The following is a 27840-nucleotide window of genomic DNA, read 5'->3' on the forward strand; positions in this document are numbered from 1 at the left end:
AAAGCACTTACTTTCGTTTCCCCAAGCATTCCTCCTTTCATTCCCCCTCCCAAGGTTCATGGTAATCTGTCACCACATAGCAGCGAAACACAAGCAAACATAAGGTAGCAATTGACAAATTCATTTGAAAAGGAGATTCAGGTTTGTGTGGGGATTAAAACATTTTCTAACCACCTGTAGAGTAAATGTCTATCTTGTTTATGATGGTGATGAATCAACTCCCCTTCTTACACCTTTGTGAAGGACCCACGTAGGCAGTGAAGTTGGGTTGTTTAATGACTTCAAAAGTTGGACTTCAGATGACACTTCTCATGGTAACTGGTGTGGATTCAACAGGAAGCTGATGTCGTGGTGATATGATGGCTAATCTCGGAACTCCGAGATTGCCACCAAAATTCCAGCCACAGGATAGTCCAATTGGACCTAAACCATCCCGAAGAGATGGTGATAGGAAGGGGCATATCCTGCCGATCCCAGAGACATCTGCAAAGTCTCTGGTGATCCAGGAATAGCCCTTTTGCCAGCGGCTAGGAAGCAACCATCAAGGCTGGTGAAACTGCTGGCAGCTTCGGAAGTGAAAGTGCAGGAGAGAGCATGCCATTCATGGTGAGATTTTTTACCTTTTTCCTGATTTATGCGGACACCCTAAATGAAGAGAACTAATTTAAAATAAAGACTGATGAGAGAGAGCAAGCAGCAAATATAAGGTTACAGTCAAAGTGAAAGTTTTTACTTTTCCCCTCCTTTTTATTGTTGGAAGCCTGATTGGACTTTCTATTCAGCGTAGTGTTAAATGGAGTGGGCTTTTTTCTTTTCCCTTTTTCTGTTTTTTACTTTTTGGGCTGTTTGATAACTAAGTTCTACTGTTCCCCTGTTTAAGAATTTTTGTATATACAGTGGTTTAAGTTTATTGTACTATTTTCTTTTTTCTCATTTGGCTTTTTACTTTTTTTCTTTTCTCTTAATGAGGCAGAGAACGCAATACAGAGAGGGAAAGTTTTGGATAAGTAACACTGCCACCTAGAGGCTTTGAAACCTGGTTTCTATTTTTTGTTTGAATGAATGTTTGGAAAAGGTTGCTCTCCAAGGTTACTGACTCAGCCAGGACTGATAGGAGAAGAGTTATTTACACAGGTGCTCACTCTGAAATTTTCAGTCCTGAAGATTCTGTCTGGAGAGAATAGATAACAACTGTAAGAGTTGTTCTCTTACAGGAGTGATATTGAAAGGCTTTCATCTTATAAAAGTTTTGAATTTATTTTTCTTTTGTTTAAAGAGCCTTAACTTTACAAGAAGCCTTGAAACTATTTCTCTCTCTCTCTCTCTCTCTCTCTCTCTCTCTCTCTTTTTTTTTTTTTTTTTTGTGGTGGCAGTGTTTACTTCTTTTTGCTGTGAAGTTGGGCCCCGTATCTGGTTGTTTTCAATTTTTGGTTTTTTTCAACTGGGTGATGGCATAGAAAAGATTGAAGATTTTTATTATCTTTTAAGGTTTTTGTTTTTTCCTTTTTCTTCTCACATTTTTGATTGAAGACCTACCCATTGTCTCCGTCTTTGCCTTATTGTTTTACTTTTGGCCATTTTTCCACAAATCTTCCCTTTTTTTCTGCCTTTTTGCTCCCTTTTTCTTTTTTACTTTTTTTACCTTGGACCACCCTATAATTGACTTTTTTCTTTCCTTTTTTACTTTTTTTAAAGATTTTTTTTTTATTTTAATTGAACAAAAACAGAAAAATAGAATCATCCTTCAATACATCTTGTAGAAAGCGTATTGATTGGTTACAAATAACTTTCGTGCATTTTTTCCATAGTCATTACTTGTAGTTCATAATAAATTATACACTTTAAATCAAAAATCTTTATATATCTTACCATCAATATATCGCAATTCTCATTTGAGTAGAATTATTTGAACGTGCTTCTGCCTGAACTTATTCATACTTAAAAACACAACCACATAATGGCACTTGTTAGCTATTTCAAAAATCCTCCAATAACATTACACTTTTATGACATATTCTGAGTAAAAATCAATTAATAAAATTTCTAAGCTTCCTCCCCGCTGTTTAGAATATTATATCCAAGGTGCTTTTACCAATACCAGAGCATGTATATATTATTAAACAATATCCATTAACATTTTCTTGTTGTTATAAATAGCTAAAAGTCCTTTACTATTTATATCCCAACTCCTCTCGTCACACCCAAAATAAAAATAAAACATTACACCTTTATGACAAAACCTAAATAGAAGTTTGTTGGTAAAATTTATAGGTCTTTTTCCCAGGTCACAATTTGCAATCTATATCCAGATTTCTTTTACTAGTTTAGCAGTACATAATATATATCATTAAGTTGTATCCATTATCATTCCATTATTGTTAATTATAGTTATTTAATTGTTAACAAATAAACATTTAATAACAATCTAAGTCACTAAATTCCTACTGATTGCTCAACCAAGATTGATTAATTTTTTATTAAGAACTTTCATTGTCAATCTGTATCTTTCCAATAACAAAACAGTCTTATCTATTTTGCCAATTGTGATGTCAGTCTTCTTTTTATCTCCTTTATAAGGTTTTTATAAATTTCTCTCTGCACTTAGTTGCTTAAAGGGTCTCTCATGTAATCTTGTTGCCCTCCAATTATTTTTAAAATTAGCTTGTGTTTGGTTATCAATTGTGCTTCTGAAAGAGTTTCTTTTCTTAAGTCCATCATCATTACCCTTTTTTCCTCTTCTATATCTTGAAGTCTGGGGTAGAGCTCCAATTCGTTGAAATCCCTCCTCCATGTTCCCTTCATTCCACTTTCACCCACATATGCTCCATTAATAAAATCATCAGTTGTCTTGTCTTTATCTTCTGTATCTTCATTCTCCCCTTTAATTTTTGGAGCTCCAGCCCCTTCATCTTTTGACGTGAAAAATACTAGTTTTTCCAACTTCTTCTCAATTCTCCCGTATCCTTCCAATAAATTTAGAATTCCAGCCAAAATATTTTGAAATTTTAAGGTTTCCTCCTCTGAATGTTGATCCATGTTTCCAAAAAAAAGAAAGAAAAGAAAAGAAAAAAATTATAGCCACTGCCACTCTAGTCTTCCAAGCCTCTTCTATTTTTTAATTTTAGGTTGATTTAAGCATAAGGTGGGGTTTTTTTTTTGTGCTCTTCAAAAGAGAAGGGTTTTATTTTGTTTTTCCCCCTTTCTCTCCCCTGCCAAAATAGTTCTCACAGGCACCTGTAAAAACAATTCATGCCCTTGGCTCTGTATCAGTTTATATAAACAATTTACAAACCCTTCTGCTACAAAGTCAGTGAAAACAAAGAGAAAAAAATGAGAGATACATTGTTTCAAAAACTTCAGCTTCTGACTTCCAAGTGGCTAGTTCAGTGATGGCAAACCTATGGCACCATAGGTGCCATGCGGAGCCATTTGTTAGGGCACGCGAGGCTCTGCCCGTCAGCTGGCCAGCAGGCATGCGCGCTCTGGCCAGCTGAGTTCACCGTTTTTAAAAGCCATTTTTTCGCCCTCCCCAGGCTCCAGAGGCTTTATAGGAGCCTGGGGAGGGCGAAAAGAACCTCCCCCACCCCGCGGAGGCCCTCCGGAGGGTTCAAGGATGGTCCGGAGGCTTCCTGAAGCCTTCGGAGCGCTCAAAACTACCCTCCGAGCAAACCGGAAGTGACTTCCGGTTTGCTCGGAGGGTCGTTTTAAACGCTCCGAAGGCGTCAGGGAAGCCTCCGGACTGTCCCTGAAGCCTTCGGAACACTTAAAACGACCCTCCGAGCAAGCCGGAAGTGACTTCCAGTTTGCTCGGAGAGTAATTTTGAGCTCCGAAGGCTTCAGGGAAGCCTCCGGACGGTCCCTGAAGCCTTCGGAACGCTTAAAACGACCCTCCGAGCAAACCGGAAGTGACTTCCGGTTTGCTTGGAGGATCATTTTGAGTGCTCCGAAGGCATCAGGGAAGCCACCGGACCGTCCCTGAAGCCTCCGGAGGGCCTCCGGGGGGGCGGGGGAGGCTCTTTTCGCCCTCCCCAGGCTCCTATAAAGCTTCTGGAGCCTGGGGAGGGTGAAAAAAGCATGTAAAAATGGGGGGGTCGCGCCTGTTGTGCACGCATGCGTACTGGGGGGGTCGCGCATTGCATTATGGGTGCGGCACACCCACACACGACCCCCCTGCGCTCCCCCCACTTGTAGCACGCGAGCCACAAAAGGTTCGCCATCACTGGGCTAGTTGCTACTTTCCACTTTCACTATAATAATAATAATAATAATAAATTTGGATTTATTAGCCGCTCCCTTTCCGAGTAGGACTCGGGGCGGCGTACAATGGAGCATAAAACATAAAAGATATATAACAGCACAAAAACGTACATACATACACAACACACATACATACATACACGGAGGAGGAAACAAATTACATCATTAGACAGTTAAAAATCAGCTTTAAAATACCCCAATTGTAAAAACCCAATATGCAGTTAAGAATTAATATTTAAGGACAATTTAAAAAACAGTTCTCAGGCTTAGATGAAATAAAGTTCTTTAATAAAATTTAATAACAAGTAATAGGAGGGGTTGTTAAAGACAAAAAGGAAGGTTTTAGTCCACAAAATATGGTTACAAAAAAAAACTTTCCAATGCAATCCAGTATTAATTAATTTCGCAGCTTAATTCTTGCTTGAGGATCTGATTTGTCTTTTTAAAAAAGGTTTCTTTGGGCAGTTTTTCCAAAATAGAAAAAAGGTCTCACCAGATGGACTCACTTTCACTTTTCACTTCCTTCCGGAGCGTCCCGACTTCATCAGCCTGGGGACTGCCTGTTTACTGCTGGCTTGAAAATCTTCCCTTGGATCAGTCAGGGATTTTGCGATGTCCCTGAGACCAGCAAGGCTTTGTCTTCCTGATCACCGTCTCTACAGGATGTTTTAGGTCCAGCTGGACCATCCAACAGCAAAAGTGTCAACGGTGGTCTCGGAGTGTCGAGACCGCACGTTGTGTCATCGCAACGTGGCTCCTCATTCTCCTTTTTTTTAAAACCTTTGATCACCTCATGGCCACTCTGGACTACAATTGATTTTTATACCAAGTGGATTATAATACCGAAAAATTTGAAGGTGAGTAAAAGAATAATAACCACCAGCTCTGCAACAGCAACACCTTCCTACTCATCAACAGGAGGACAAAGATCAATACAGACTATGGTGCAACAGGAAAAAGAAAAGGGAGAGAAGGCAGTTACCTTAGAGATGATTATGCAAGGAATTCAGAATTTGCAAGTAAAAACAGATGCCATCAAAAAGAGAACAGAAAACATGGAAAAAAGAATTGAGAATAGAACAACGAATGGGAAACATTGAACAACGAACTGAGAACATGGAACAAAAAGCAGTTAAAACTGATGAAAAAATTGATAGAATTCAACAAATGGTGATGAAATATGAAGATAGACTACAAAAAATTGAAAAAAAAGGTGACCAAAGAGAGAAGAAAATTGGGGAGATTGATAATAGACTGAGTGTGGTCGAAAAAGATAATACTGGAATGCTGAATTGGGAGATGGAAAGGTTTACCAAGAAAGCAATTAGGATGCAAATACGTCAAAAAGCAAGAGAGAAAACTCGAGTATAAAGACAATGAGATTGTAGTTTTGAAGCAAATACCAAGAAAAGTGAGAGAATCGAGAGGAGAATAAAATTTGACTAAAATCCTACTCAAAAAAGGTGTTAATTACCTATGGCTGATACCAGAATGTTTAATGTTTGTATGGCAAGGACAAAGATACAGAATAGATTCAATCCAAAAAGCAGAATCACTTTTTGAAGAACATTTCGGAGAGAAGGCTGAGCAGACTGGACATAAAGAATTGGTGACAGAATCACGAGCAGTGTCTTCAGCTTCGACTGGAAAAGAAGAAGGAGCAGTAGGCGGGATCGAGATAGAAGGTGCTGTAGGTGGCATGGATATTAGAGAACTACGAGAACCTAGAGCCACCAGAGCAATAAATCCTATGTATAAAACAAATATGGAAGAGAAGAAAATGATTTCAATTAATATAAATGGACTTAATTCAGCAAATAAAAGAAAGAAAATATTTCACAAACTAGGGAAACTAAAATTGGATATAATTTGTCTACAAGAAGTGCATATTCAAAAGCAACATGACTAATTTATTAAGGCAACCAAAGCTGTGGAAAATGTTTACTTCATTGACAACTTGTAAAAAAAGAGGAGTGATTCTTTACATCAAAGACACAATCCCAGTGGAACAAATTTATACAGATGACGATGGAAGAATTTTGATGGTTGAAATTATGGACAATAATAAGAAAATGCTCTTAATAGCAATCTATGCGCCTAATGACAAGCAAGATGAATTTTACAGGAAATTACACAGGAAAATAACGGACTACTTAAATATTTGTATGATGGGAGATTTTAATGGAATTGTAGATAAGAATATGGATAAACTGGGAGAAGATTAAAAGACAATATTATTTAAAAATTCCAGTCTGCCTATCAACTATTGAAGCCTTTTCATATGCAATAATATACAAAAAGGAACAAACAGTTAGATATGGTGAAACATTGAATGCAGAGGGTGAACTTAAATCTATGCAAGAACTGAAAAGGAAGGTATAAAGATGAACTGGTTTTCATATGTGCAAATACAATGTAGATATGTCAAGGACCATAAAGAGAAAGGTTTTTATGATAAAATGACTGAGTTAGATAAAGTTTTGATGGGTACTGATGAAAAAGTAATTTAAAAACTTTATTAACCTTTACTAGAGGTTAAGTTAGAAGAAGAACAAGTTAAAGGAACTATGATAGCCTGGGGAAAAAATTTGGCCATGGGATTGAATTAGAGAAGGGGCAGAAATTGTGGTCTCAAAATTGCAAAATGACAATGTCAACAGCATATAAAGAAAATTTGTATAAGATGTTTTACAGGTAGCATCTACCCCCGACAAGAATAGCAAGAATATTCAAGGATAAATCAGAAAAATGTTGGAAATGTCATCAGACACCGGGCTCATATTACCATATGTGGTGGATTTGCACAGAAGCTAAAAGATATTGGACTAAGATCCACACGTGGTTGGAGAAAATGACACGAAAACATATAAACTTTAAACCAGAGACTTTTTTTATTGGGAATTATACCAGAAACATATAATAGAGACTTGAAATATTTGATTGTAAATGTTCTAACAGCAGCTAGAATTGTATTTGCAAAAAATTGGAAAAATGAGAATATACCAATGCAGGAAGAAATTATTCAAAAAATTATGGAATGTGCGGAAATGAGTAAATTGACATTTGAAATTAGAGAACAAGAAGATGAACAATTTTACAAGGTTTGGGATTTGTTTTATCAATTGTTAGATAAAAAATCATGGTAATGGAAAAAGTGGGAGAACTTTTCATATTTTAGGAATAATAGAATGATATATACAAAACTATAAGGGTTTAGCACTGTTAAACAGAGTAGTTAAACGATGTAATGGAATGATGTATGTATGATTTCAATATATAGAATATTTTGTTTAAATTGTAGGAATAATAACGAGTTGAACTATTGATGCAAAATGATATGTGTCAATATTTAGAATATTTCATTTAAAATTAAGGAATAATAATTATAGTTGAAAAATTGACATATAACAGAAATGTACTTACGTTTATCTAATGAATAATTTGTGATTCGATATATAATTGTAAGTGGTGACCATGGAAAGGATGCACAAAATCTTGTAACAAAACGACACGCTATATGAAATGGAAGAAGGTTGTATGTGTTTTATGTTTTTGTTCGTTTAAAAATTAAAAAATCTTTATAAAAAAAAGAAGCACAAGGGATGTGGTCCTGATCACAGTCACAAATAGACAAGGGACATGATGGAAGTGATTGGCATTTGAGCAAAAGAGTACCCTGAAGTTTTGTTCAAATCTTTCTAGCCCCCCCCCCCCCAAATTGTTCATCTTTGTCTAGCCTGATATAAAAGCAACAAACTTCAGCAGCATTTCTCATTTGAGTTTTATGATAGGGAAATAGCTGTTTTTTTTAATAATAGAATTTGATAAGCAACGATAGAGCTACAGATGTTTACTATGGATAGTCCTTCACTTGCGGCCACAATTGAGCCGGAGATGTATGTTGCTAAGTGAGAAATTAGCTAGGTGAATTTGCCTAATTTATGACTTCTTGCCATATTTGTTAAGTGAATCACTGCAGTTGTTAAATTAGTAACACTGTTGTTAATCTGGCTTTCCCATTCACTTTGCTGGTCAGAAGGACATGACCTTGGAACACGTCAGTTGTCAAGTATCTGAATGTAAATCATGGGACCATGGGGATGCTGCAATGGTCCTATAAGTGTGAAAAATGGACATAAATCAGTTTTTTCAGTGCCATTGTAACTTTGAACAATTACTAAATGAAGTCTAGGACTACCTATATAGGGTATGTTCTGGTTAGCAACCACTTTTTTCTGATGCAGCTAGCTAATATCCTGGAAATGTTTCCTCCAGTAATCCATTCCTCTGCTCTAAGACATAATGCTTGCTTGCTCTATTGTATATTTTCATATATTTGTTTGAATACCTATATTTAAAATAGGCAACTTGTATTTAATCAATAGCCTGGTAGCCATAAATTTCAAATTTCTACCTAGGCAAGACTGGCTAGTAGAGGGAGGGAGGGGAATAGAAATGCTACGGCATAGATATTGGGCTATTGCAGTGACAAAATTCATTTTAAATAAAGTTAATTAAATAAATATATTACCTTCTACTTCCATTAAGCAATATTCTTTAAAAAAAATATCAGGCAACTGATTGCTCACATTTTTCAGATAAACCCTGTTATACAATAGTCTTGTGGCATCTTAAAGAGTAATACATTTATTAATTAGTCAAACAATAGATTGTCTTATACATAACTTATAAACATTCTTGTGGTATTAAACTTCATGAACCGCAGTCCAATTTCTCACATGCTAGATTTTGAAACTGGAAATCAAGCTTTTTCAGGGTTGTGGAATGAACATCTGACTTCTGCTGTGTAATTGTAGAAGTTTAATGTTGACCTTTGTTATGTGCTGTATAATCTTAAATGGGAAGTATACTTCAATCTATTCTGATGTTGCACTTTCTTCTCTTCTTTCTTTCTACAATGATCTAGGTCTGGACTATTTTGTGTTCCACCAGCTTCCTTACCAAAGACAGAGGATCCTCTTAACAAAAGTTGCACTAATGGGAAAACTGAAGACAGACCATCCATAGACCTGGAGACTGACCAGTGGTGTTCAGAAGGAAAACCCACCAAGGCCAACAGAGAGGAGCAAGTCCCGCCCCTCTTGCCTCCACCACCAACGGGCAGTGTTCCTCCTTACCCTCCCTATTTTGAAGGAGCCCCCTTCCCCCCTCCATTATGGTTACGGCACACATACAATCAGTGGGTACCTCAGCCACCTCCGAAAACTATAAAAAGGACAAAGAGGCGCTTGTCCCGGAACAGAGACCCTGGGAGGCTCATCATGAGCACAATTAGGCTGAGACCGAGACAAGTGCTTTGTGAGAAATGCAAGAACACTCTGAATCCAGAGGAGGGTATCAAAGCCCACCAAAATGCAAAAACCCAGAGGAAGCTGAGCATCCAAGATAAGGAACAGAAAAGACACAGTGAATCTGAATATATAGAGAAAAAAAGCAAAAGAGAAAGGCGAGAGGATGAAAAGTTTTCCGGGGAACAGCTGCAAAGGACTCCAGTTATAAAAATATCTTACAGCACCCCTCAGGGAAAAGGTGAAGTTGTGAAAATTCCCTCCCGCATTCATGGTTCCGGGAAGCCATTTTGCCCTCAGCGACTTCTCCAGAATGGTGGGGACAACCAAGATGAGGCCCAAGATTCAGAACAAGATCAGGAAAGCAAATGTTTTATGGACAAGCAATCCAGTGGGCACCATGCTTCCATTCCAAAGCTAAAGTTAACTAGGCCTGTCCATTCCAATGCAGATGTGCCCCCGCCCAAAATCCGTTTGAAGCCCCACCGGCTCAGTGAGGGGGATAATGTTTCCATTTATAAAGCCGAACTTATCGATGAGATGAATGTTCTTCCCAGCAGTGGAGAATCTGTTGCTGCTGCGGCAGCTGCTTTTTACAGCGAGTCTGCAGAACGGAGTCTAGCTGAGATGTCTTCAGGGAGTTCCTGTGAAGATGATGACTTCAAAAGGTTTCCTCAAGGCAAAGATGGGCACGATAACTTGGCTTTTCTAATGAATTATCGCAAACGGAAAGCAGACTCTTCCAGCTTGTCGGTGTGCAGCAATGATAGCCTCGATGAATCTAAATCTTCCAGCTCAGAAGTGGCATCGCCAGAAATATGTGACTTTTTACCTGGGGATGACGCCTCTGTCTCCTCATCTTCTAAAGATGACCGTAAAATTGTGCCCCCACTGACTGTTAGATTACACACCCAAAGTGTCTCCAAATGTGTGACTGAAGATGGAAGGACTGTTTCAGTCGGTGACATTGTCTGGGGCAAAATCCATGGCTTTCCTTGGTGGCCCGCCCGTGTTCTTGACATAAATCTTGGCCAAAAGGAAAATGGAGACCCTTCCTGGCAGGAAGCAAAAGTTTCATGGTTTGGTTCTCCAACAACTTCTTTCTTGTCACTATCAAAACTATCCCCTTTTTCTGAATATTTCAAACTACGATTTAACCGTAAGAAGAAAGGGATGTATCGGAAAGCTATTACGGAAGCTGCGAAGGCCGTGGAACATTTGACTCCAGAAATAAGAGACCTCTTAACACAATTTGAAACATAATTTTGTCTTCAAAAACAAGTAAGTTATGGGAAGTGCATAACCCCTTTGTAGTATATCAATTGGTTTAGAGATACATGCATTGGTTTGCTTTTGAAGGTTCAATAGAATACTCCTATTTCAGGGGTGCATACACTAGAGGTACATTATTTAATGCTCTCTCAAACACTCCAGTGTAACTACTGAAAATCATAAGGATTGTTCCTAATCCCTAAACAAAAACCTATCCAGAAGCTTCAGTGTTTGAAATACAGCCACATTGATGTAATCCTTCATATTTTTGTAAAAAATTAATAATGGAACAGATATTTATTGAGGATCTTGTTTAAATATCTTATCAGAGCTATATTTTGTCTTTTTCTTCATTTTGTTTGTTTTCTCATCAAAGTGAACAGAGCATCAATTTGAAAGAAATTTGAACATGTTCTGACATGTTCTTACGGTAATTGCTTTGTATTGATTCTGTTATGTGACAGGCAATATATTTTGGGGGATTCCTTTATTCCTTTGGTCTTGGGTATGTATGATCATAGAAATAAAAGCTTACGTTTAAAGAATAAAAAATGGAGGCTGATATTTTTGAGGCAGGTTCTATACCTCTTCCACATTCTGTTCAGCCTCACACACACACACACCGTGCGACATAATTTTGGCATACAGACCTTTGCCATAGAAGAGAGTGCATATTAACTTGAGCCATACAAAATAGGGGTAAAGGGTAATCTATTTCTGACAAAGAAAAGGATGAGAGAAGTCTCTAACAATGATCTAGTTTTCATAGTTTATTCAACATTAAGATAATTTAGCATTTTACAATTGCCTGGATTCCAATTCTGGAAACCAAGCTCTTTAGGCTGTTTTTGGGACTGTGATGCTTGGATTCTTGAATGTAATAATGAGCTTGCTAAGGCAATCACAATTTATATCTCTAGCCAATTAGAAACCAGTAATTAAGACTCTGGGGAGAAGATTTGAAACTGAAAGAAAGAGATATGCTTCTGGCATAGCTAGTGATGTATGGGTTTTTTTCTGAGAAGAGCCTGGGTCTATCAAGACAGCTGATACAATCTAATTTGCATGTTCACAGCCTACTTCCACATTATGTTAAAGTCGTAGCTGAATGCAGATTCAAGGTGTTGGATTTCATCCATTTTTTAAATTACTGTCATCATTCTCCCCCTTCATCTTTTGTTTTTATTTTTAACAGTTGTCATTTTTTCTGAATTAGAATTTTGGAGAACTCAAGTCTGCACAGTGTTTTCTAGACCTGAGTTAGCCATATTTGTTCTAATGCGAATTATCAACAGTTAACTTATGTCTGCATTTTAATTGCTAAGACCAAAAACTAAATTCCTGATTTAAACATTTTATATTGATTAGGAGACGAGCTAAATCTGAGTACTGAACTCAAACAGAACCAAGAAAAGATTAGCAAAATTTTCTTCAGGAAAAAAATATTATTATTTTTTTCTGTGTGTTTTGTGTTCACATGGTAACTTCTTCACTAGTCTCCTTTTATGAATGCGAGCCACTTATAGAAGGGGAAAAAAGGTTTGTTGTTTTTTTACACTAAAAGAATTAATATATATGTTTTCGTAGATTTTCACGGGTGTAGGTATGCTGGTCTTGTATTCAAGTCTTTTCCCGTGTAATATTGAGATTGTCAATCTTACACGGGAAAAGACCCGAATACAACAAGACCAGCATACACACACACACACACACACACCCCTCATATATATATATGTATTTGTGTTAAAAAAGATTGTATATAGATATATATAGATATATAGATATATAGATATGAATTAACTTTGTGTGTGTTGGTCTAAATCAGGGGTGTCAAACTCAAGGCCCGGGGGCCACATCTGGCCCACGGGGTGCTTAGATCTGGCCTGGGGGGCCACCCTGGAAACAGCAAAGAATCAGCCTGCAGTGGCTCTGCCAGAGAAAATGGAGCGTGCGATCCTCCCAAGCTCCATTTTTGTTGGCAGAGGGTTGCAGGAAGCCTGTTCTGACCTAGGCTTCCTAATACAATAAAAAGTACACGATTAGGCCCAAATGCCCTCTTTTTATGTCAAAGGCTGTGAATTATATTCATTCACAGCCGGTACTGAGTCCCAAATAGTTGGAAAGAGTTCTACAGGAGGCTGCCAAAGTCCTTCGGGATAAGGCTGATAAGCACCCACCTTTATCTTCTTTGAAAACAGTGCCAAAGATTTAATTAGCGACTAGCTTGCAAGGCCACATGGAGGAAAGAATCCAAATGGAGTTTCAAGATGGTAAACTGACCAGCATGAACCAAGCTGCTTCCTGCAAAGGCTCATGTGCCTTTGCTCCTCTTTTATGTCCTGTGGGATGGGCCAATCACCTCCAAACCTTACTCCCAAGTCGTCCTTTCTGTTTTAACTGTTCTTGCCTTCTGGCAGCTCTGCTCATGTGCACACTGGGAACAGGGGGAGCCTGTTCTTCTGCCTCACTGCTGTCCGACTCTGGAGGCAGCACATAACTCCCAGATGGCCCTGGCCCACTCTCTGCCTCCGACGTAGAGTCCTCATCCAAGATTTCCCCAGACTCCAGGACTAGCCCGTGTTCCTCCCAACCTCCTCACTGTCCGACTGTGCTGCCAACTCCGCAGGCCACCAGCGGACCACAACAAAGCCGTCACAGCCGAAAACAGAGCTCGGGAGCCGATCTTTGCTGGCAGAGCACTCTGGCCACCACAGACACTCCTGATATGAATGACCTCAAGCTGGTGACACCTACCCCACTCCCCCTCAGCCCCCCAAGGTCAAACATAACCATAATGCGGCCTTCAAAGTAATTGAGTTTGACACCCCTGGTCTAAGTTGAGAACAGGAAATTGAAGGAACATCTCCACTGGATGATGCATGTGAAGCAACTCTTTACGAATTATTCCTTGTGCACCAAAGGCCTTTCCTGTTAGCAAAGGCTGGCTCTTTGGTCACTTGGCTTAGAGTAGACCATGTCTGGCTCAAGAATTCTGGGAATTGAAGTACACAAGTCATAAAAGAGCCATAGTTCCACTAATCCTGGAGTAGAGGATATTTGAACCTACAGTTGGCATTATAATGCTCAACATGTAAGCATTAAGATGATTCCTCTTCAAACTCTTAGAGATCTAGACCTAGAGATCTGTGGGAAGTAGGTAGTTGATTTGAAACTAATCATGTGATAAATTGGGAAGAAATAATTTGGTAGGAAGCAAGAGGTGGTAATTGCGATTCTCTGACCCACAAATTGTTAATCTGTAAGGACCAGTAGGATTCTGAAATGTGATGATTTTCCTACTGCTATCCAATTTCAAAATGTAAATTGTAACTACCAGATACTAATATTAATGCAGGGCTCTTTGGAAGAAATAGCAATTAGTGCTTTAGCCCAGAGATCCCCAACCCCAGGCTGCAGTCCACTACCAGGATATGGCCTGTTCCCAACCAGGCCATGGGAAAGATGGAAAAGGGCATGCATGAAACTTCACTTGCTTGTTTGTTTGTCTGTTTTATTGGATTTATATGCCGCCCTTCTCCCAAAGGACTCAGTGATAGGCATGAAGCTTCCCTCATGTAAGTGGAGGGTGCTTGCGCGAAGCTCCACTTGTGCGAGTGGATGGTACTTGAGCTTGTGCACTCATGCAAATGAAGCTTCGCACATGAATGCCCTCTGCTTGTGCGTGTGGAGTTTCACGCATGAGCGCAAGCACCTTCCACTCAAGCACCCTCCACTCGCGTGAGTGGAGCTCCACATGCTTTGCACGCAATCGCAAGCACCCTCTATTCACATGGAAAGCTCCCATTTATGCATGTGGTGGGAGCGCCCACCCGCTCTCTGCACAAATGGATGCATGTACATGTGCCTGTTACTCACATGGCCATTCCCCTCCCCTCCCCCCACGGCCTGAACCACCAAGCTGGAGAGGTTGGGGATTGCTGCTTTAGCCAATGGTGGAATGAACTAAGTTTACACAGGCTTTGAGAAAATGAAGAGGCAGTAATCTGAATAAAATTGTTTTAAGAAATGCAAGTTTTTCATTTCATTTTAACCTTGTGAGATTTCTTCCACCTTTCTTAATACTATGAAGCAAGATCAGTATGACTGCAAGGAAGAAAACAACTGCTGAGAATCTTGTCTACTCTGCAATATTAAGTATTTCTTAAGGCTGCAGTTGTATTTTTGCCTAAGTTAAAGACTTGAAATAAGCTGGTCATTAGCGTAGTTTTCCTGCCCACAATACAGAAGTGGTTTGTCAATGCCTTTCTATGGGAATTTTTTTTCCCCCAGTTAGCTTACAGCCCTGAATTTTCCTGTTGTTTCTCACCCAAGCATTAACCAGGTCCAGCTTGATTAGTCTTTTTGCAATCAGCTAAATTGGCTAAGCAATTTGTATCATCGGATAATTTGTGAAGCGAAGGCATATTTTACTTAGATATGGACAGAGCTGAGGATTTCAGAATTTTATAGTTGGTTTTCTTTGCATTTGCAAAGCACCATTAAAATATTTAGTTTTGCTGTTAAAGTGTAAAATGAGGACAGATGAAATTGCAATTGTGAAGAACTAGTATTAGGCAGCTATTGTTAAAGGACCAGAGACATGGGGGTTATTTATGTGGAAGATATAAATGGTAATACTGAAGTTCATGTAAGGTTGAGAGAAGTGAGAGGTAAGAGATATTGAAAGATACACTGTAATTTATCCCTTGACTTTATAAATTATCTGAGGATAATATAATTTATGGAATTTTAAAATGTCATACAAGGCCCCCAACACACTGCCTACAGGGAAATACAACTATTGATTGATACAGTGGAGAGCCAGTGGTTAAGGTGTTGATTAGGATTAGAGAGACTCTTGAAGTCCAGAGTTGGCCTTAAAAGTTCCCTAGATGACTTTAAATTAATCATTATCAGCCCAACCTACTGAAAGAATTGTTGTGGGAAATAATTGAAAGAAAATAAATAAATAAATAAATAAATATATCTATGTATGTATGTATGCATGTATGTATGTATGTATGTATGTTACTGTGAAAGTCCGAAATCTGGTGAATGTCGACATTCACCGGTGAATGAAAGTCCGAAATCTGGTGAATGTCGACATTCACCGGTGAATGTCGACATTCACATAGTCGCTTGGTGTATGTTCTTATCCTCTCGACACCCTTACCCTAATACCCTTACCCTAATACCTCGGCTCCTCGCTTCCTTTTAAGCGTCTTCTATTCACGGGCTTTTTTTAAAAAAACCTGCGATCCTGCGCGGTTAGAACGAGTAGTTTCCAGGACCGCGAATTGAAAAGCAAAAGTAAAGCTGTATATATCTTACGCAGGAGTCTAATCCCAGTAAGGGTATGGCTAGCTGATGAGAGCTAATTAGCTCGAAATAGATCTATCCTAGTCTCCCTTTATTTATTTATCAGTACAATTACAACACAAATATAAAAAGGCAACAGTAAAAATAAAAATATGGTTTTCTGCCTGCATGGTCTTTGTGCTTTCAAAGGTTTTATCAGTATATAAGAAACAAAAAGGGAAGGGCCAGCATGTAGCAGAGTTTAATGTGTGGCTAAAGGAGTGGTATAAAAGGAAAGGCTTTGGTTTTATTAGTCATGATGCCTGCAGCTGCTCCAATGAAAAACTCTACAAAAGAGATGGTTTGCACCCATCCAAGAAAGGGACTGAGTTACTTGGCATTAAATTCACAGATTTTCTGGATTTAAACTGAACAGCGGGGACAGAGAATGAATTGATACAGAACATTCCTGTCCCCAGCAATCTAAAACTCATAGGGTTATCAGTGCATGTAACATAGACATTTGTGCAGGTAAGATTATCACTCCTGCTATCAAGCAAAACCAAGCATTTAATAGTGAGTGCCATACCATGTGCATGAATCATACAAGTGGCAAGAAAATAGAGGCAGTCAGGCATAACGCAGGTTATGTAGACAGTAAACACAGGGTCAATCAAAATGAACTCAAATGTCTATACACCAACGCACAGAGTATGAGGAATAAACAGAGTGAATTAGAAATTCAAGTAAATGAGAGTAGATATGATATTGTTGCCATTACAGAAACTTGGTGGGATGAAACCCACAAATGGAACATACAGCTAGAAGGATTTAAATTATTTAAAAGAAATAGACCAAATAAAAGAGGAGGTGGAGTTGCCCTGTATATAATAACTACATCTCTACAGAAATAGAGCACAACAATGATGAGAATTATCTTGAATGCATTTGGGTCAATATTAAAGGTTGGGGGGGGGGATGACATTGCCATAGGTCTATACTACAGGCCACCCAACCACGCAGAGGAAGTAGATGAACTTTTTGCTAGTCAGCTAACTAAGGTATGTAGGAAGCATACCACAATAGTAATGGGGGATTTTAACTACCCTGACATCAACTGGGAAACAAACTCTGCACCAAGTGAAAGATCTAACAGGTTCCTAATGAACCTAGCAGACAACTTTCCCAAAAAGTAGAAAAGTGAACAAAGGGATAGGCCACATTAGACTTAATTCTCACTAACAGAGAGGAAATGATAGAAGATGTTGAAGCCACAGGAATCCTGGGGGCAAGTGACCATGCAATATTGGAATTCAACATTATGCAAACATAAATAGTAGAACAAATTCAAACTAGAGTCTTGGATTTTAAGAGAGCTAATTTCAATAAACTTAGAGAGAGCTTGGGAAGAATTCCATGGATGAGAATCCTCAAGGGGAAAACAACTCAAGAAGTTTGGGAAATTTTGAAAAATGAGATTACAAAAGCCCAGTCTCGCACAATACCAATGAAGAAGAAAAATAACAGCTCCCAAAAGAAACCAGCATGGCTGCATAAAGAACTCTCTGACAAATTGAAAGACAAAAAAGTTAAGTATAAAATGTGGAAAGGGGGGGGGTCATAACTAAGGCAGAATATCAGCAACTAGCCCAAGCCTGTAAAGATGAAGTAAGGAAAGCTAAGGCTCACAATGAAGAAAGCCACAAAAGTAAAAAATAACAAAAAAGCTTCTTCCAACATGTTAAAAACAAGAAAAAGGTTAAGGAAACAATTGGTCCATTGCTGGGAGAAAGTGGCAAGAAGGTGACAAGCAACAGGGAGAAAGCAGAACTTTTAACTCATTTTTTGCATCTGTCTTTAAACAAAGGGATAAAACAGTCCAACCTATCAAAAACAGCACCACAAAAATCAGATTAGGAACACAAATTGAAATAGGGAAGAAAATGGTAAGTGATCACCTGTCTACCCTAGACGAGTTCAAATCACCAGGACTGGACGGATTACACCCCAGGGTTCTGAAGGAACTGGCAAATGAGATCTCAGAACCACTGAACTATATCTTTCAGAGATCCTAGAGGACTGGAAAAGAGCTGATGTGGTTCCCATCTTTAAAAAAGGAAAAAAATAGATCCAGGAAACTACAGACCTATTAGCCTGACCTCAATACCAGGAAAGATTCTGGAAAAGATAATCAAGCAACGAATTAGCGAACACTTGGAAGTAAACAAAGTAATAGCCAAAAGCCAATATGGGTTTGTGAAAAACAGATCATGCATGACTAATCTTATTGCATTCTTTGACAAAGTGACAAAATTAGTGGACCAGAGGAATGCTGTCGATATAGTTTACTTGGACTCCAGTAAGGCATTTGATAAGGTAGACCATAACTTACTACTAGATAAAGTAGAAGAATGTGGGTTGGACAGCATCACCACCAGATGGATTCGTAACTGGCTGACCAACCACACTCAACGTGTAGTCCTCAATAGAACTGCATCTCCATGGAGGGAAGTATGCAGTGGAGTACCCCAAGGCTCTATTTTAGGCCCAGTACTCTTCAACATCTTCATCAATGATTTGGATGAGAGAATAAATGGGGAACTTACCAAATTTGCAGATGACACCAAGCTGTCAGGAATAGCCAACACTCCAGAAGATAGGCTTAAGATACAGAAGGATCTTCACAAACTTGAACATTGGGCACTATCTAATAAAATGAAATTCAATGGTGAAAAGTGGTTCTACATTTAGGCAAGAAAAACGAAATGCATGGGTATACTATAGGTGGTACCTTGCTCAATAGTAGTAACTGTGAGAGGGATCTTTGAGTCCTAGTGAAGAACCATTTAAATATGAGCCAGCAGTGCGCAGCAGCTGCCAAGAAAGCCAACACAGTTCTAGGCTACATAAAGAGAGGGATAAAATCAAGATCATGTGAAGTGTTAATACCACTTTATAATGCCTTGGTAAGGCCACACTTGGAATACTGCATTCAGTTTTGGTCGCCACAATGTAGAAAAGATGTGGAGACTAGAAAGAGTGCAGAGAAGAGCAACAAAGATGATTAGGGGACTGGAGACTAAAACACATGAAGAATGGTTGCAGGAACTGGGTATGTCTAGTTTAATGAAAAGAAGGGCTAGGGGAGACATGATAGCAGTGTTCCAATATCTCAGGGGTTGCCACAAAGAAGAGGGAGTCAAACTATTCTCCAAGGCACCTGAGGGTACAACAAGAAGCAATGGGTGGAAACTAATCAAGGAGAGAAGCAACTTAGAACTGAGGAGAAATTTCCTGATAGTTAGAACAATTAATCAGTGGAACAGCTTGCCTCCAGAAGTTGTGAGTGCCCCAACACTGGAAGTCTTTTAAGAAGATGTTGGATAGCCATTTGTCTGAAATGGTATAGGGTTTCCTGCCTAGGCAGGGGGTTGGATTAGAAGACCTACAAGGTCCCTTCCAACTCTGCTATTGTATTGTATTACCGTATATTGTAATGGGTTTGCAAATTTCTCAAGATAATTCTATTTGGGAAGGATTCTAGCCACTGCAGAATCACTGGCTTAAAGTTGAATACTTCCTTGGCTTCAAATTAGCAGAAGAATGGGGTACAAAGACTGTGCAAAATACTGGCTAAGCGTATTTTGCAAAAGAAGTTAATCTGAGCAGTGTCTCCTTCCTTCAACTATTGTAGCCTCCACATCCCTTGAAGCTTCACATGACAGCTTTGATTTGCTGGTGGTCATGGCAGAAGTGCTTGTCCATGCTTGCAGAGATTGCAGGAAATGGCATATACATTAAACTTTGGATTCAGAAGTCTAAAAAGTATGTAACATAAGACACAGCAATATTACTGGGGCTTATAGTAAATTTGTAAACAACATTGCATCAAAGATGCATGGATATGTGGGCAATCCGGCTGCAACCTGTCACCCCATTGATTGCCAAGGTTGATTCAGGTTCGCCTGGTGCGCCAATTGCGCCCCCTACTGGACCGGGATGCCCTACACACGGTCACTCATGCACTGGTGACGTCTCGGCTGGACTACTGCAACGCCCTCTACATGGGGCTTCCCTTGGGACGCGCCCGAAAACTGCAGCTAGTCCAGAACGCAGCCGCGCGGGCCATCATGGGGAGTACTAGGTACTCCCACGTAACACCTTTCCTGTGCGAGCTGCACTGGCTGCCTGTGGTCTTTCGGGTGCGTTTCAAGGTGTTAATTACCATCTTTAAAGCGCTCCATGGCACAGGACCTAGCTACTTGCGGGATCGCATCCTACCGCATACTTCCCTGCGACCAATTCACTCTCACAGGGAGGGACTCCTCCTGGTGCCGTCCACTAAGCAATGCCAACGGGCGGCGCCTAAGAGTAGAGCCTTCTCTGTGATGGGCCCAACCCTCTGGAATGACCTCCCCCCGATATCAGAATCACCACCGACTTCCGCTCCTTCCGACAAAAACTGAAGACTCACCTGTTTCGTTTAGCCGGCTTGGCCCATTCATAGTCTTATCCTACCTCCTGGCAGATATTTTTAATTGGGTATTTTTAGGGGTTATTTTAAACATTGTTTTAATTGCTTTACTTTAAGTACAGTTTTTACAGCCTCCTCTTTTAAGTATTTAGTATTTATTTATGTTTGTATTTATTCCCATGTATTTATGTGTTTTAATCTGACTGTACACCGCCCCGAGTCCCTTTTGGGACTCGGGGGCGGTATAAAAGTTTGAAATAAAGTAAAGTAAAGTAAAAGCTGATCTGGCTTGCTAGACGGGTGTCCCCTTCCTTCCTGCTCCATTGCATCTCTTCCAATGTTGCGTGCTCAGTGGAAAAGGACGACCATCCTAGATAGGAGTGTACCAATCTTCTGTCAAGGATTTCCAATAGCTGCGCTTCCCGCTAAAAACTCCAAAAGATACATGGTAGAAGTCATAAGATTTGCATTGCTGACTGGGAATTGAAGTCCACACATCTTAAAGTTGCCAAGGTTGCAAATCAATTAAAGTTGCACCAAAACCAGCAACAGAAATTTGGATTTTGTGATTTTTATTGTGTATCTTTTACACAGTGTTCTTTGTTACATATGTACTATAAGCCCCAGAATTTTTTCTGTGCCTTAGATTGCAGGTGAACATTTTTTAGACTTCTGTATCTATAATGTATATATGTATGAAAGAGAAGAATTTCCTAAAATCCAAAGTTTATCATATAGATTCAAATAATCTTCGTGAAGGCTTCTCTGGGGCACGTACTTAATAATGAGGAATAAAATATCATGAATACAAGCTGTCCAGGAAATTTGTTTTCAGCACTGTAGAACATATAGCATTTGAAAAACAGCCCTGTTTTTCCCCAGAAGTTTTGTTAATACAGTAGTTTCAACCAAAGTTGAAGGAAAGGAAGACGTTGTTTTCATTGTTCTTATTGTGAGTCACAAACTTTTGCTATTTACTGATAGATCTGGGATCTACCCTCTTCCGGATCTTGATTTAGGTTCTTGTTTAGTATCATAACTATTTGTTTTCAAGTTGAAATGAGCCATGAAAGCTGGATGTTCTCTTTGAAAATGTTTTTCTTTTTAGGAGTGATATTATGTATATCTTTGTGTCCCGAGATTTGTGTCATCCTGGTGTTAGTAATGAAATTACTCATGGTCCAAACAGTGAAGTTAGCTTTTTAATGTCACTGGGTTCTAGTGTTTGGGCCACCTCTCAGCAAATTTATGAAAAATATATTTGTCTTAGGCAGTGGCCTGACTGTTCTAAGACTTTTTGGTACTTGATAATAGTAAAAGTTAAGGGCACCAGAAGAAAATTACTTTCTCTTTGCAGTCAGAAACCTGGTTAAGCTATGAAACCAAAGTCTCTCCTTTCTATTCTAGTTTTGAATGTTCTCACCTCTAAAAGTGGATAATTGAGTAGCTATAAGTTTTACACAGTGTACAGATGGTTTAAACACCACCTTTATTGTGGTCATATTTTGATGCAGTGACTAAGAAACCAGGCGGCTGTGTTCTAGCCTCCCTTAAGTATGAAAAACCAGCTGGATGACTTTGAGCCAATCACTCTCTCTCAGCCCACCCAACTTCACAAAGTTGTTGTAGGGAAAAATAGAAAGTAGGAGTAGTAACTTGGTTTTGTGCCTTTAGTTGACCAAAATATATTTTTAAAGGGATAAAAATATATAATAATTTATATAATCCCTAAAATTTATTTAATAATTTATATAATAATTTATTTCTTAATATTTATAACTAGTGATTTATCATTGTCATTAATTATAACTAGTGTTTATTGGCATACTGGGTACCTACCAAAAAAATCTCGACTGCTGATAGAAAACCTACATATTGACAAAATATCCATCTGTCAATTGCAAAAGGCCACACTGTTTGGCTCGGCACATATACTATATTTGATCCCTTACAATATTCTGAATTCTTGGAAACAACTCATTGTGGATGGAGGCCAACACGAACAACACCTGCCTATCTAACTGGGGTAGGCATTCTTCAACAGTATCACATATTTGCCTATTTCAGGTCCTTGGGAAGGACTCAATAAGTGGATAAAACTGCCATCTCCAGTCTAAACATCTGGCAATGACAATGGGCCAATATACAGTAATAATAGAAAGGGGATTTCAGGTGTAATACACCTGAAATCCCCTTTCTCTAATATCAGGCCTTCAAGGTTTTTCTTTAACAGCCTTTCAACTGTTGTACATCTTAAAATGTTACCAAATCCAAATGTGATATCGTTTGCATTTGTCAGCCATTCCTTAGATTCTGTTTCATAAAGCAAAGCATACTCTAAGATCTCTGGGTGTCTTTTTTATGCCCGGTCATAACTTCCTTACTTTCTGCTTTTTTGCAGAAAAAGTAAAGTAATGGTAAAACCCTCTCTTCCAAAGAAAATAGCCAAAACCAGAATATATTTGTGACACTTTTTGTTTAACCTTGTCCAATTCCAATTTAAGCTTGCACATTCATACATTTTTAGTATAAAACATCTTAACTGGATATATTTGGCCTGGAGACATTTGAATGTAAGCAACTCTCGTCTTTTTTTCCTTTTTCAATTTTTAAGAATGGGAACATTTTGAAATAATGCTAGAAGTGAAGGTGAAAGCTAACGATGAAAACATATATTTGGGATCCTTAGTGCTCTCTGGGCTTGGTGGTTATACTGATAATGTTACCTAGTTGGGTAATGAAATGTCTGCAAGAAAACAACCAAGTTCAGGGAGCACCACAAACCCCTAGTTCAACTGTAATCTATCAAAAACATGTCTTTTTTGTAACCTTTAGTGAAAAAGAGGACATTTGTGCTGTTATAAAATTAAATCCTCAGGGAAGACTGACCTTTTCTATTTCCCAATACTTAACTGTATTTTAGCATTTCAATAATTCAAGCATTTCAAATAAAAAGAGCTCACATTGGGGGAAAGGAAAATGAGTGATGGAAGAGGAGTGGAAAGCACTTGAAGGTCCTTTCGACATGTCTCCAAAAATTAGGCCTGCAAAGTTGCTGCCTTTGCATGAAGACAGGGCTCCAGCTGTTGGTGGCTGCCCTCTCAGCAAAAACATGACAATGTGGAAGGGGAAAAGAGTAGGAAGGGTGAAGGATGCCTTCTGTATTTTTCCTCCTCTCCAACAATGTGTGGTTGGTTTCTGCAGAGGAGAAAAAACTTAGAGCTGCTCTCCAGCAAGTGCAGGCTTGTTAGGCAAAGAACGTGCAACAGAGGTTACTGTTAAGAAGAGCAACCATTTTTTTATTACTGCCATCAGGATGCTGTTTGTGTTGGAGCATCCAAAACTTTAATGGCTAGGAACCTTTTGTTCTCTCTGGCAGCTACAGCAGAAGTGACCATGGACCATGGAGCTCTGTGGCCAGGTGGGAAAGACCTGCAAGTTGCCAGCTTTCCTCCACTATCTCCTTCCTCCATGCAAATCGGGAAATCTGGAAGTTAGGAGGCAGACTTGTAATTTCCACCAAAGTGGCTTTGGTCTGGCTTCAGCCTGGCATCCAGAGAGAACCTGCCTTATGAAGACAAGACTACCTTGGTAGCTGGCTGCACCTTTATTCCACTATCTCCTGTATGCTCAAAGTGGTTCTTTTCCAAAGATGCTTACTTTGGGAACATTTCATGTGATTTTTAAAAAGGTAGTTTTTAAGAAGATTTTATTAAAGTGCACAAACAGTTTTTAATTTCCTTTTCAAATCATTTTCTTTCCCCCCTTTCTCTCAGTTTTGTTATTCCTGGGCAGCTTGTATTTTAACAAAGAAAAGGATAAAAACTGAGTTGTTATTTCAGCAGAAGTATCAAAAGCACCAAAAAAAACCCATCTTCATAAAAACTGCTAACAAGAATGCTTGGATAAAGTTTTGTTATGGGAAAAGTTGAGCATTTCAGTATAACTGTGCTTGTTATTTCTTCATAAAATCATCTAAGTTTGTTCGCTCCTTGTTTCTTTTGGGCAGAAAAATGAAAATGGTTTATTATTTTCCTCATGATTAATGCTGAAGAATACTTGAGGGTCTTGTGTGAAATATTTGTCTACTTTTCAGTTAAAGTCTAACTGCTGTTCACGAAGAGAATAAATTAAGATCCGTATTAACTCAACAGTTTCGGAAGTTCAGAAGCCCATTCTTTTATAAAGCTTCTGTTGGCTTAAAGTACAGGTATTCCTTGACTTGCAATTATTCTTATAACCAATGACTGTTCAAAGTTACAATGGCACTGGGGAAAAAATGACTTATGTCAGGGGATTGTGCAGCGTGTCCAAATGAAATTGGAGACACTGACAATGAAGTATTTTATATAAATATATTTTATATCTATATCTACAGCAAACAGGAGCATCATGAGGTAAATCACAGGTCACACAGAAAAAAGGGTGGGAAAACAGGGAAACTCCTCCTCCACACCCACAGCAACCAATCATAGTGCAGATTGTCTCACCCATGAGCCAGAATTCTCCAACCAATCAACTACAACTGTGTGTTTTGGCTCACTGCAAAACCCCACTGCTCCAGCTTCTAAATTTAAATATCTTAACAACTTATGTCTGCTTTTCACACTTAACAACCATTGCAGCATCCCTGTAGTCACATGATCAAAATTTGGACGCTTGGCAACGGGCATGTATTTATGGCGGTTGCAGTGTGCCGGAGTCATGTGATCATTCTTTGCAACCTTCTGACAAGCAAAGTCAATGAGAAGCCCGATTCACTTAACAACCGTGCTACTAACTTAACAACTGCTGTGATTCATTTAACAACTGTGGCAAGAAAGGTCGTAAAATTTGGCAAAACAGAAATTTTGGGATCCGTTGCACTCATAAGTCGAGGACTACCTGTGTCGTTTCCATAAGAATTTTGAATGATTTTATAACAGCTTCCTATTACATGATGCAAATCCATGGAAACAATCAACTAAAAGTCTAAATTTCGTAGGGCTTATACCCAGCTGAATCAATATGGGATTAATCTTGTTTGTGGTGTAGTATGAAAAATATAGTGGATTTACCTAATAGAAATGCTTGAATCTGCAAGTGCCCAATCTCTCTCCCTCTCCCTTTCTCCCTCTGTTGCTAATCTTCTGTTCTGCTCATATTTTCTGTTGCTCACAAAATAATGATTTTTTAAAAAAAGTTGGAAGCTCTTCTGAACCAGTTGGATAAATAGACAAGAGGGCTGCAGCAGGAAAAGGAGGTGGCATTGGTGAATCTTGTCCATGTTTAAAAAATGAAATTACTGCTAGTACAAAGGAACTATTCGATATCACTGATAATCAGATGTGGAGAATTCCTCTAAAGCAGGGGTCTCCAACCTTGGCAACTTTAAGACTTGTGGACTTCAACTCCCAGAGTTCCTCGGTCAGCTTTGCTGGCCGAGGAACTCTGGGAGTTGAAGTCCACAAGTCTTAAAGTTGCCATGGTTGGAGACCCCTGCTCTAAAGGACAGGATCTGGGCACTTGATATTTAGCTGCAGCTTCAAGATGAGACTTCATATGTAGGCATTAATTTCCATGTGCTATTTTAGGAAGGAAACTGAACTGTTGTTACCACAATTATAAACTTCAGTTTTGGCTGCATTTGTACAGGTGGTCCTCAACTTATAAAAGTTTGTTTAGTGCCTCTTCAAAATTTCAATAGCATTGAAAAAAGTGACTTATGATCATTTTTCACACTTAATGACCATTGCAGCATCCCCATGATCACATGGTCAAAATTCAGATGCTTGGCAACTAACTCATATTTAGGACAGTTGCGGTGTCCCAGGGTCATGTGATCATCTTTTGTAAAGTCAATGGAGAAGCCAGATTTACTTAACGACTGTATTACTAACTTAATAACTGCAGTGATTCAAATACATTTCCACTTTATTTTTTTTTACTCAAATATAGGTGTAAGAAAGGACTCGGTAAAATATCTTTTCCTTCTTTGTTTGTTTGTTTGTTTTTGTTACATTTCCTGAAAAGGATGCCAGAATGCTGGATTGCAACCTATTAACTCAGCTTTTCCCTATCAAGGAGAAGTCAATGGTATGAAAAAAATTCTAATTGCTGCCTTGATCAAAATGGGTTGTTCTTTTTCCCCCCATTCCCTGGCAGACGGTGCTTCAACTCTTAATACTCTAGGATGAGCCAGGTTATTTAATGAAACTGTAGCTGTGCCTCTCGGGTTTTCTGTGACCAAATTAGACTGTGAGGTTTGGAGCTATATTTAGATAGGTGGTTGTGTGATCACTTTTTGTACTCCAGGACTATTCGATGCCATTCTCTGTAACCTCTCCCTCTCTCACTTTCCTCAAGGTAACAGAAGACAAGAGCACAGCTGTCCTAGAGTTTCACAAAGTCTGTAAACATCCTGACACGCTTCCCTCGGAGAATCGTGAGGTTTCATTGCACAAGACGGCAGGATATGTTTCTAGACTGGCCTTGCTCATCATCTGTGAAAGAGAGCTGGCACCTGGATTGCTTAGGAAGTCTTCCAGAGGCTGGTCTGACCAAATGTCATAAGGCTACTTAACACAAGAGAAGCAACTTGACCAGTAGTATCTTGAAGAATTTGGGGTAGAATGAAATACTACACCTTGGAATGTATTTATTATCTATAAAATGTTAGCTACTCTTTATAATTTCCCTATCTCCTCCTCCTTCCTCCTCCGTTAGATAAATGTTGCTGCTGCTTTTCCGTAACAAGATTTATCATGTACTCTTGTTTAATTTTAACAATGGAAAAATGTTGACTCCAATTATGCACATTCTTGAGAAGGGATATGCAATAGAAAGAATCAGTGTAGTCTTAAACTAAAATGGACTCACTTGTGTCTATTAAAATTTGGAAACTGTTGAACTCAACTTCCGTGGATGACTTTTATTATGAAAAATATGCTTGAGCTCTTATTTGTCTATTTTAGGATTATACAATCTGCCCGTTGCCTTCAGACATTTCATGAGTATTGAATTAGGCATCAAATATTTCAGGCACAGTCATACAAGGAGACAAATGTACTTGTGGTTGCCTTTTAAAATAATAGTAATTGTGCCAAGGTTTCTTAGTGCAGACCTGGGCATCATCTTAGACTGGGAGAGCATTGAAAAGGTTGAATTCATATTGTGAGTCCTGTAAAAATAACACTTGCATGAAAGACTTTCCTATTTACAAAATGGCTACAATGCTAGGCATGGCTAGCC

General features: G+C 38.9%; 1 protein-coding gene across 4 annotated transcripts in view; it reads left to right on the forward strand.

The window, feature by feature from the left end:
- PWWP2B (PWWP domain containing 2B) overlaps positions 1-27504 on the forward strand; it is a 52739-nt gene extending 25235 nt beyond the window's left edge. For all 4 annotated transcript variants that reach the window (XM_081954829.1, XM_081954830.1, XM_081954828.1 and 1 more), the window contains exons 3-4: positions 9185-10847; positions 26956-27504. In XM_081954829.1, the coding sequence (XP_081810955.1) occupies positions 9185-10829 (1645 nt within the window). In that variant the 3' untranslated portion in view covers positions 10830-10847; positions 26956-27504. The remainder of the gene's footprint in view (positions 1-9184; positions 10848-26955) is intronic.
- Positions 27505-27840: the final 336 nt, after the last annotated feature.

This window comes from Natrix helvetica, assembly GCF_964273705.1.
Source record: "Natrix helvetica genome assembly, chromosome: 5".
NCBI lineage: Eukaryota > Metazoa > Chordata > Lepidosauria > Squamata > Natricidae > Natrix > Natrix helvetica.